The sequence below is a fragment of the Lonchura striata genome, chromosome 15 (genome assembly GCF_046129695.1).
Source record: "Lonchura striata isolate bLonStr1 chromosome 15, bLonStr1.mat, whole genome shotgun sequence".
Taxonomy (NCBI): domain Eukaryota; kingdom Metazoa; phylum Chordata; class Aves; order Passeriformes; family Estrildidae; genus Lonchura; species Lonchura striata.
In genome coordinates this window covers 9576997-9588647 of record NC_134617.1, presented here as the reverse complement: position 1 = coordinate 9588647, position 11651 = coordinate 9576997, and the positions used below count along the sequence as shown (strand labels likewise).

General features: G+C 43.9%; 1 protein-coding gene across 1 annotated transcript; it reads right to left on the bottom strand.

Moving 5' to 3' along the window:
* Positions 1-398: 398 nt before the first annotated feature.
* On the bottom strand, positions 399-9751 carry SKP1 (S-phase kinase associated protein 1). Its single transcript, XM_021549526.3, has 6 exons — positions 9659-9751; positions 6938-7034; positions 4625-4698; positions 3285-3428; positions 2435-2575; positions 399-1670 (listed from the first exon to the last, which is right to left on the bottom strand). The coding sequence occupies exons 2-6, from the start codon at positions 7032-7034 to the stop codon at positions 1635-1637; spliced, it is 492 nt and encodes a 163-aa protein (XP_021405201.1). The 5' UTR covers positions 9659-9751; the 3' UTR covers positions 399-1634.
* Between the last annotated feature and the right edge of the window lie 1900 nt (positions 9752-11651).

Here is an 11651-nt window from a genome sequence, read left to right as displayed (position 1 = left end):
ACATCACATTTTCCTCTAGTAGCACTCAAACTGAGGTGCATTGTTTGCAATACAGGCTGCTGGAAAGGCTTCAGCATGTCCAAGTGTAGCAGTGGAGTATTTTGTGCCCACTGACAATGTCTAACACACCCAATATAATGCACACCAGCATAAAGGCATGCCTCAACCTCCTGAGAAACCAGATGTGAGGAGCAGTTGGTAAGCCATCAAAAAAACATCACTCAACTTTATTTCAAAGTTGCCCACTGTGTCTGACTAGTACCCTGCATTAGTAATTTTAAAAAATTTACATCTGTTTTATTTCAATTAACCACTGCCTAAGTGCTATTATTTCTACACTCAGTAATAAGTGACAGTAAAATTGTCTAGTTCCAAATAACTAGAACCATTTGCAAATAAAAGTTTAAAAGCCCTTTATTAATTCAGAAGTGAAACACCAATATTTCAAGTGAGATAAGTACGTTTATTAAGGTTCATTCTACTCTAAGGTTTATACAGAGAATGGAATGCAATACAAGCTAAGAGCACACCTCAAAGATCTACCACACAACCATCTCCTACTCCCTATAAGGGAACTGTAAAAAAAAAAAAAAAAATCAGAAAACCAGTTACTGTTTAACTAGTTGCAAGTGGCTTTGTCCAAAGAAGTTAAGCTTGATATTGCATTAGCTTTGTATGCAATAATTAAGTCTCTACAAGCTGAAGTATCACATACAGAGGCATTAAGATTTCCTGTGGACACATGAAACCATGTTTCCAAGAGCTACATCACAAGGGTCTTTAAAACTGCCTAAAAACCAGCCACTAATGGCATGCACAGGTCAATAATATTAACTTTGGTAATGTCAGTCATTTTTGGTCAAATCTGGATTCCACTTTAACCAGTAACATGTATAAAAACACACCCATCCTGTGCATAAAGCAACACACTTTATTTGCTATCACCTAGAGGCAGGTCTTCAAGACATGGCTGAAGTTTTCAAATTTAACTGTCAGGAGCTTGTTTAGTTCTAAATCACATTTTCACTAGTCTATAAGGCAAGACTAAAAGGACAAGAAAGTGGTCAAATATTTAATTATTTTTTTTTAAATGCAGGACAAGAACCATCTTGAAAATTATATAGCTTTAAGTAACACTTAACTTTTTTCCACAATGTTTGTGTAAGAAATCCAGTAACTTTTTTATATTATCTAGTTCCCCAAGACACATCCTGGTTTGTTTTTCTTTCTGAAGTTATCAATACCCTGTAAATACATGTGTTTTGCTCTTCTTGAGGAAGAAATCACAGATGTTTTTATTTACAACAGAGTCAATCCTTAGCACTATAACTGGACTCCAGTAGTTTAAAGGTGTAATGAAAATTACAACCTTAAGTGCTACCTTCCCATACAGAATCCACACTTAGTTCAGTTTTATTCGTTGCAAAGTAAAAAGACATCCAATTACACTAGTAAAAACTCAGATCTAGATCTGTACTCAAAAAAAAAAACCACTACACATGCAAAGGGAACAACATCCTGCTAACACAACTTCATTTGCTGCTGCATTTGTCTAATATTAACAATTATGAACAGGGCAGTGCAACTAGTATTTGGAACAATCCTTACAGTGTTCGAGTGTCAGGCACAATACTTCATTTCTCTTCACACCACTGGTTCTCTTTACGTACCTGGAAGAGCAGTTTAACTGTTAGTACAATGCACTGAAATTCTAAGCCTTTGGCTGTAAATACCCATAAGCATTCAGGATAATTTACTGCAGGGAGACAAACCTGGAGCAGTTTTAGTTTTTACAAAGATTTTGCAATTATAAAATCTGTCTTCCAAAGTGGCTTGTTTATCAGTGTAAGCCAGGTTTTTCATGCCTAAGATTGAAATCTGAATTTTTCCAACCAAGTAAAGCAAATGGAGTATCTGAGTCTAAGCTATTTATGACATAGCATTGAAAAAATAGCCAAATCTACAACTCACTGCCCTGTACTGAAATCAGGCATCATATTCTGCTTTTTTCTCTACTCTGCCATTTTGCAGTTGGTTTATTGGTCAACTTTTAAGATCAATAAGTTTGTTACTTAGAGAACCCAAACTTACCTTTCCAGCCACATGCAGCAATTCATCTTCAGCATTTCTATGACTGCCCCAAACCAGCAAACTAAGACTACCACAAACAATCCTACATGCTTTCTTATTAGACATGCTGGAGCTAGAAAAATCAATACATTTTGTTTGGTTTTGACCTTTTAAGGTAATGGGCTCCAAGTGTGGTAGACACCAAAAAGTCTTCTACTAGTAGACCCCCAATTATGAGGAGTTGATGCATTAGTTTACATTTATTGGTAACAAGTCTGCTGCATCACAAATTGAGTTATGAAGCACCACACAGTAATTCAGCACAAACAGCCATCTAAATTATAATTAAACCCAGACCAAGTACCTGTGCTTCTTCCTCTTCAGTGAAGTCATTCTTAATATTGAATGTCTTGCGAATTTCTTCTGGGGTTTTCCCCTTGATCATGTTTGCCACTGTCTTGCATGTGACATCCAGCAAACCTTTGATGTCCAAGTAATTTGCAGCCTGTGGAAGTTTTCAAATTTAAGGCCTCCATATCAATATTCTGTCTCTGTAGATGTACTACAGAAGTTAAGTTTACACTGAAATTTTAGAATACTGTATGCAAACATAATTTCCACTTTGAGAAGCTTCTAGCTAAAACTTTCAAGAGACAATAGCTAAAACTTGCTTGCCAAATAGAAGGTAATCATTTGTACCATGAAAAACACTCCTCCTCCTCCACCCTTTACAAATAGCTTTCAGAAGTCTGCAAACATCCAAGATCTTCAGTGTTGCAGTACTGATAACTAGCCAAGGCAGGTAATGTTGGCTCACAGATATACACAGTACAAATTTAACAGTTAAAGTCACATTTTCATTTTTATGTAGATCTCCAGAACTCTGTAACTAGTAATAAGCCCTCAACTCAGACTTGAGAGCAACAAGAATAAGACAGTGCTATTTACTATTTTGATTGATGAGTGATTATAGATTAATACCAGCGTTAGGTTAAAACACTCAAACATTCTCACCCATTTCAGTCAATACTCACCAGAACCACCTGCCCTCCCCACATCCCCCCTTTCCAATACTCACCAGAACCACCTGCCCTCCCCACATCCACCCTTTCCAATGAATAAGTAACTCAAAAAGCATAAAGGCTTTACTTCTCAAGTGCATAGTGTAACTTCACTGCACAGGCACAGCCTTTGCCCTTTTTGAGGACACTCACCAGGATAAGCTCAAAAAGTGTTCCTTGGTCTACTTTCAGAAACTCTTGATCCCACACAGGGATGTCATCTGTTCTCTTTTCTTTGTTCTCATCATCCTCAGGAGGAGGTGGATCATCCTTGTGATGGGTGCACCACTGAATCACCTAATTATGGTTTTGATATTAAAGTTTTATCAAAGTGATTCTCCCATGAAACCCCAACTATAACTTAACTTAATTTTGGAAGAAATTAGAACAATTGATCCCCAATCCCAGACTATAAAAGCTTTCAGAAATCCCAACTGATTTAGTAGCATGTTAATTACTTAATCTTAAAAGCCAGCAGCTGGTGCTATGAAGTTGTTAGTCCCTGTGCTAAAATACATGGGCTATCCAAAGAAAACCTAAACCTCATTTTGCTGTATTTAATCTGTTTGCAGAAACATACTTTGTATTAAGCAGACACTACACAGGGAAAGAGAGCAGAGTGGTAACAGCTACCAGCAGGTCACATTCACCCCAGTACAAAGTTCAGCCAGCAAGTTTGCCATTAGTGTTGGTTTGGGATTTGTTTTTGGTTTTTTTTTTTATTTGTTTGTTTTTTGTTTGGGTTTTTTTTTTGTGTTTTTTTTTAGTTTGGGAACATGCAATCTCATGACCCAGACATATAAAAGGAGTGGGGATCTACTGCAAGCAAAATCCTGTTCCATTTCCCCAACCCGAGAGACTTCACAAATTTAAGTTTATGTCTGCTCACTAGGAAACAATTCCTACCCCTCTATTCACCCCAAAACAGGCACAGTAGTTTGGTGCTTACTTTGGCACTACTTTCTACTTGAAAGCATAAAGAATCTTGGACACCACACAATTACACTTTTCTCCCTTGCCCCAGTGACCATGGTCTGTTAATGAGTTTACTACCACCAAGTGCACACAGTGTCTCTTCAGCACTGTCACTGCCACCCAGACACAGTGACTGCCACTGCCAGCCACTCTCAGCACTGCCTGTCCCTTAATTCTTTCTCCAAACATTTGCATTTCATGAACAGCCACCTCAGTTTACAGAATCCAATTAAAACCAGTGCTTTAACACCATGAAATGCCAGTGTGCAGAGATGCCCAGCATCACTTCCTTAGGAAGCCTGTCTGGCTTACAGCTACTGTTCCAGGTGACTCCTGTACATGCTCTGCCACTATCAACTCCCAGCCTCAGCCCACATGCCTGTGTTCATGCACCTTGATTTGGTTAAGTTTGTAGCACATGAAAAATATTTTCTAACTAGTAGTTCATAATATCCAACTCCAAAATAAATTTTACATTTCTTTACTGCCATAGAGCACAATAGCTTTCATCATCTTACCTTTTTTAAGATGGCTGCATTAACATTTGGAAGAGGGACTGGGTCATCATCACCTTCATCATCCATTCCCAAATCTAAAAATGGAAAGATGACTGAGCAATTGGCAGACAAAACCATTTACTGAACTGGGATACTTCATCAGTTCTTCACTATTTTGACAACACTGAGGCTGAATGATTGGTAACAAAGGACCTCTAAACTGTGAGGTAAGGAGTTTTGGAAGGCTGTGTGGAGCTATGGCTGCATTATACACCCTAGGTTGCACCAAGTTGAAGTTAAGCAACTGATAAGGTTGCTTCATCAAATGAGAGCATCTACAAACCATTAGCTAAGCTGTCACTTGCTAACTCAGTGTTCTGAATCTGAACACAGATGCTGAACAATCTGACAAACATTTGTGTATTTTTACCACTTACACAGTTTCAACCCACAGGTTCTAACTGAGGGCTCCCAGTCCATTAATGATTAAATAAGAATTCTTATCTACTGTGGTAAACAGACACAGCATCTTGTCCTCTGCATGAGCAGGAAATACGGTAGCCATAGAAGCACTGTTTTCAGGTTCTGAACCATTCGTATTGATCCTGTATCAGCTGAAGTAGTTCACATGGTAAGACAGCAGCACAAATCCTTCCATTTATAAAAATGCATTTATAAAGCACGCTTCCTACACTTCTTGTTTTAAAAGCTTGTCAGCACACTCCAGAGAGATTTGGATTTGTCTCCTTGATATGATCAAGGAATCAATGTAAAAGTTAGGAGAAAAAGATAATTGAAGTTTCAACTTGATACAAACAACAAATACCAATTAGCCATCTTTGCTTAAAGAATGTACTTTTTTTATTATCCAAATGCTAACAGTTGGATGACACCCTAGCTTGTCAAAGACATATTTGAATTAGTTATGTAACTGACTAATAATGCAGACCTTCACTCCTTACATGCACAGATGAGCCAATTCTACATCACCAAGGAACCTAATTTTTAAGAACATATGACCATGATCACACCTCAAATTTGTACATGATAAAAATCACAAACTTCTGTATTTAGACAAGGCCACTACTGTTGTTATCAGTGGGATGCTAATTAACACTACTTTATTTAAAATGACTCCACAGATTCAGAACTGAAACACTGCCATTAAAAGATACTGAAATAACTCAAGCAATATCTGAAGTTTAGTAAACTCTGCTTAACTTGTCACCAGCACTTGATCTGTTAGCAGAAAATTGACATTTCATTGGTGGTCCCGTGGTACTCAGTACAACCCCAACTTTTAGCTCCTCCCCTCTCAGCTGCAGCTGCCCAACACACAAAACATTAACTGATGCTCAGGCACCTGCACTGAAAATGCATTTGACCTGTACTAGCAGACTGGTTCTCTCCCAGGTTAGAAAAAGGCAAGTTTATGGTGCCTAGCTTACACATTTTCCATTAATAACTCCCCTCTATCTCCAGCTGAGGGTCACTAAGCACCAACACTGGCACAACTCCTGCAGGAGAAAACTGAGAATTGTGCACCCTAATGCACTCCATTTCCTGTTTGCCTTGCCAGCTATGTTCAACAGCATCTTATTAATAGAATAGAAGCATTCAATGCCTGACATAATTCAATCTTATTTTTACTGTTCTCATAAGGTGTCACAACCAAACATTTACATGCAAGAGCATAATATTAACTACATCTACAGAAATAATTGTTTCTAAGTTAATTCATGAATACATCCAAAAAGTAGAAAAAGCCACCAGTAAACAATGTGGATTTGCACTAGAGGGATTAAACAGTTTGCTCTGTATCCCAGCCATCTGGCAGATCTCCCCTCCCCCGCCACGAGTTCTTTTGTTTCAAATTTATGTCAGCAGGAGATCAGACCTAAGTATTTATCCCACATAATTTAACAGCATTCACAAGCTCACAACACAGGTTTAACTTCAGCTCTTTATTGCATTGATTTATTATCTCCCACTCCATACAAGTGATATTTACAGTCTAAGACTGGTTTGTGTGAGTAAATAAACTGAAGTTTTAAATATTATGAATGTTCTGTTTGCTTAACTCTCACAAAACTGAAGTAGACTGTAGGCAAGGCATTGGGCTGCTTGTATTTTACTGACCTCCCTGTAAGTGCTCTTAACCAGGGCTTTTTACAAGAGCACATCCACCCTACACAGTTTCAGCTACAACAGCAGGAGTTACAGCTGTTCAGGCAGGAGAAAGCTGCTCCATAGACCTGAGAATCCTTTTTCAGCACAGTACCAGCTTGTCTCAATTCCTGTCCAAGAGGCTTCCTCAGGGTCTTACACTCTTACCTTCCAGCATAGTCTTTATAGTCACAGACTGTTTTGCAATTTCCACATCAACTTCAAAGATTTCTCCATCTGAACTCTGCAGTTTAATTGACGGCATCTACAAGAGAAGGACAGTTATTTCCACACAATTCTCAGCAGATGTTACAGGTTCAGCTGACTCAAAGATGTTCAGCACCTTTACTGCTGAAATTTTCTTCACAACAGCAGGAAGCCCAATGCCACTTCAGGTGCACTCGGATTATTCATGCCTTTAATCAACAGCCCTAAAATCATTAATCCTCATGCCCAAGAAACAAGGATTGATTGAAGTCTAACACTAATTCATGAGCTTTTTATTCTTAACTTGAAAGCATAAAATACACAGATTAGTCAACAGTGCTTTTATTTCTAATATAACACTACAGCTATCTTTCTCTTGAAAAAAATTTCAACACTTCCAAACCACCACTGGCCTTCAAATCCAAACAACTACTACTACTCACTTCAACTGCTCAAACGACATCAGATCTCAAAAGTAGTTTTCAAATTATAGCCTCTGGAACAGACTCATAACATTGAGGTTGGAAGGAGTCTAGTCCAGCCCCCCTTGCTCCAAACAGAGTTAAACAGACCAGGTTACTCAGGATCAAAGGCTTTCCTCCAGTTTGGTTTTCTGAAGAGATTAGAAAGTAATAATCTCCTACAAGGAAGGTCTTCAGCACTCACAACTGCCCTTGCAAAGCAGGAAGCAAGATCAGTACTTTGTTAGCACCTGAGATAACCATGCATTTTAACAAAGTTCCTCAAACTGTAGTAAGACCTACAATAAAGAGGCAGCAGGCTTGAAAGATGTTCTTAGCAAAAACACCATCAAATTCTGCAAAAAAAAAAAAAGGCACCATTCCAGATATGTAACAACTGAAACCCAGAAGTAAAGCACATGACACAGCAGCCAGGAGATGACAGCTTCTGTCTGAAACCACACGTGCAGACTGTGGGGAGCATCAGTGCACTTGAGCCAACCAAATGTACTATAAACACAACTGTCTGGCCACATAAATTTTATAAATTTGCTCTCAATCAGCTAGTAGGATGTGTTGTAAGTTCCTTTACCACTCAAAATATTTGTAAGCAGCAAACCATTGCAACAGCTTCCTTTATTTTTTGGTCCTCGAGTTACCTGCTTCAAGATCACTGAAGCATGTTTGTACAGCCTGCAACTACTGTGAACAGCTCTGGGAACAAAGAATTCCACTTTCAATTAAATCGTGTAAGTTCTTCCCCCACCAAACTTACAAGCCTCACACACTAGTTCCTCACAGTAGCACTTGAGCTATCAACAATTAATTAACAGGACCACTAGAAGCAACTTTGCATTACCTCTTTCTGAAAACTCATCAGTGTAGTGAGGCTGAGCCTGACAGTCCTGTGCAATCCCAGGCCAGGAGAGGCTCGGCCAACGCGTGTTATTAAGCAGCTCACACCAGCCCCGAGACCTCATTGCTTTAATTTCCATTTGGCAATGAGCAGCTAGTTAATGTTTACACAGCAATGTAACCCTATATGACAGTGCTACTTCTAATTAAGATGGGTGTTCTGGAGGAACACAGTCATGACTGTTCCAAAGGTACAAGTGTGTGTGTATGTGTATATATTTATATATATATATCTATATTTGTACACACATGCACAAAAGCAGGATCTGGACTACAGCACAGTTCTGCGTTAGCACTTTGAATGATGTTCAGGAAAAGTGCTGTAGGCACACATTTTAAATTTAATGCATCTGTTCTTGCAGTGACTGCCTGGGAGTACTCCAGAACAAACCCAGCTCCATAGGCAGCCTCCCTGTGCCTGGGCTTACATAATGCTGCACAGCAGAGCCAGGCAGGGATGCTGCCTTAGCCGGGGGAGCCCCAGCAAGGATACTTCCCTCCTATCACCCAAATCTGCTTCTAACAAGACCTTCAGTTATTGCTGAGGGTCTGAAACAGGTAGAACAAAGCTAAACTGCTGCCTTATCATCGACAACACATCAAAATTTCATAGACTTTTTTTTTTTTTTACACCACTGAACTCAGTTTCCTAGAAAACAGGAAAAAAAAACAAGTCTAATTTTTAGCAAGCTGCAGTACAGCTCGGGCAGGTGACAGTCCCTGGGCAGCAGCACTACTGGGTGACTAAGCAAACCAGTTCTAAAAGCTTTATTTGACAACAGCACAACAGGCTGCCAGCCGAGCTCAAGCCAAACCTGAATTACAGCGGTAATTTACTCGTCTAAGCCTGAAACGCCGAGCTCAGCCACCTACAGCTGCGCCTCTCAGCGCCATTCCGGATGGATCCCGCTGCCTCCCCCGCGCCAGCGCCGGTATCCAGGAGCAGGAGCAGGTAACGAACGCGCACCCGAGGCGCGGCCGCTCCGGGTCACGGCGGGCAGCGGGAGGCGGAGGCACAACAGCCCGGGAGCCGCGGGGGAGGCTCGGGCTGCTCGGAGGCTGCACTCGCCACCGCCGCGGGCACCGCTCCCCACGCCGCCCCCGCGGGAGCTGCACTCCCGCACGGCCCGGGCGGGCTCGGGCCCAGCGAGCCCCGGGAGCTGCATCCCCGCACGGCCGGGAGCGCTCACCTTTCCGCCCGGCCCGGCCCCCGCGATCGCCCTGCGGCCTCCCGACCCTCCGTCCGCGGCAGGCCGCGCCCTCCACGCCCACACGGCCCGCGCCCCCCGCCCCGCTCGGGCCTCACCGTGAGGCGGCGGCGGCTCCGCGCACGGACCGTGAGGAGGCGGCGGCGGCGCTCGCGCCCGACTGCGGCGGCGCTCTTATACCGAGCGGGGGAGGGGCAAGGACCCGCCTCCCGCCGCCTCGCAACGCCCGGGCTGCCCGCCGCGAACGCCTGAGCGGAACACCCCAGCGCGGCTCCCAAACGGCAAAAACCGGGACTCGCGCCGCTTCCGCGGGGTGCGGAGCGGGAGCGGAGCCGAGTCGAGCTCGGGGGGAAGGAGCGGCTGCCGGAGAGTTCTTCAGGCAGCGATGGAGCCGCGCCAGAAGCCGCACAATAGACGGAGGCCAGGGCCCTTCCCGCGGGCTGAGGCGGCGCCGCGGGCCCGGCCCGGCCCCGTGAGGGGGAACGGGCCCGGCCCGGCCCGGGGAGCGGGGAACGGGCCCGGCCCGGCCGTTGTGAGGCCCCGTTCCCCCCTGAGGGCCGCGCGGGGCTCCCGTGGCGGCGGAGGGCGCCGGTGTCCGGGGCTGGCAGCTCGTGTGGTGAAATCGGTCACTCAGGGTAACGCGGGCTCGCCCCAGGACGCCCACCGTGCTGGTTTTGCTTCACGGGGAGAAAGGCCGAGGCTCAGGGGTAAGCGAATATCTGTGAGGCTTCCCGCAGGTAAACACGGTGAAATGCCATCAGGGGTTCCTCCAGAGGCGGAAGACATTTTAGCCGAAAAACAACATTGAACAACCGGCTAGTTTAAAATTGTTCCAACATCAGACAGCCTTCCTCCAGTGGAAATACGTGCGGGAGCTTTCATGGAGCCAGAAATGGATCCAGCTGTGAGTGGTGCTCACAGAACATCTGCCCTAGGTTCCGCCAGGAATTTCAGCAGCTCTAGCTCAGCTCTCTAAAGCATCCCTGGACACCAGCTGTGCAAAGAGCCCCCGGGCCGAGCTGGGCACCCAAACACAGCACCGCCCCACCGGAGCACTGCCCCCAGCACGGGTGACAGCGGAAAGGTCACCCGTGTGTGCTAGAAAGCGACAGGTACGGGGTTTTCAGGGAAAAAAAAGGTATGTGAAGGGTTTTGCATTGTGAGGAAGGGCAGGGTATGAGCCCTCACGTTGCTGTGAAGTGTCACACATGCTCTGCTGCTGAGCCCAGTTTTGCCTCAGCTCTCCATGGCAAAATGGGTTTCAAGTAAGCATGGCATTTACACAGTGACAACGCAGGATTCCGACAATTTGCTTTACTTCCAATCCTAAACAAAAATGTATTAGGAACCAAAAAGCATGTTTTCACACTGCTCCAATGCAGACACAGCCAGGATGCCTGTAAGCACACTGATACCTGCAAGAGCACCACACTGCAGAGTGCAGCATCATTCATAGCCTCAGGCAGCACCAGGGGAGGTTCAGGTTGGACATCAGCAAGGATTTCTTCCCTGAAAGGGTTGTCAAACACTGGCATGGTGGTGGAGTCACCATCCGTGGAGGTGTGCAAGAAACAACTTAATGAAACAATGAGTGCTCTGCTCTGGTTGACAAGGTGCTGATCAGTCAAGGGTTGGACTTGGTAATCTTGGAGATGTTTTCCAGCCTTAATGTTTCTGTGTTAAGTCACAGGTTTCCCATCTCCTGGGGTCCAAGAGAATCCCAGGCTGTGCACCCCACACATTTGGGAACAAATGACAGCCAGACCCACTGGAAAATATCTTCTAACATGAAGAATTTTCCCAGGATTCAGAATTTCTTAGTTGAGAATCTTGTTTTGCTCAGTTCAGTAGCCAAGCCAATGACTGTCAAGTATTCCTTACTCCTTCCCTCCTTTGCTCCCTTCCCTTCCATCTGAGAGTAGAATCATAGAATGTTAATGGTTGGAAGAGACCTTACAGCTCATCTGGTCCCCTTCCACTAGATCAGGTTGCTCAGGGCCCTGTCCAACCTGGCCTTGGACACTTCCAGGAGTGGGGCAGCCACAGCTTCTCTGGGCAGTGAGACTGCAATTAGATAAGTATTCAGTATTG

What these genes read in the sequence shown, in the direction of transcription:
- SKP1 (XM_021549526.3), bottom strand. Translation starts at nt 7,034, where the DNA reads ATGCCGTCAATTAAACTGCAGAGTTCAGATGGAGAAATCTTTGAAGTT. An exon ending in CACTTTTTGAGCTTATCCTG is followed by an intron (nt 2,576 to 3,284) that starts GTGAGTGTCCTC and finishes AAACTTCCACAG; the next exon opens with GCTGCAAATTACTTGGACAT. An exon ending in CTGAAGAGGAAGAAGCACAG is followed by an intron (nt 1,671 to 2,434) that starts GTACTTGGTCTG and finishes CTGCTCTTCCAG; the next exon opens with GTACGTAAAGAGAACCAGTG.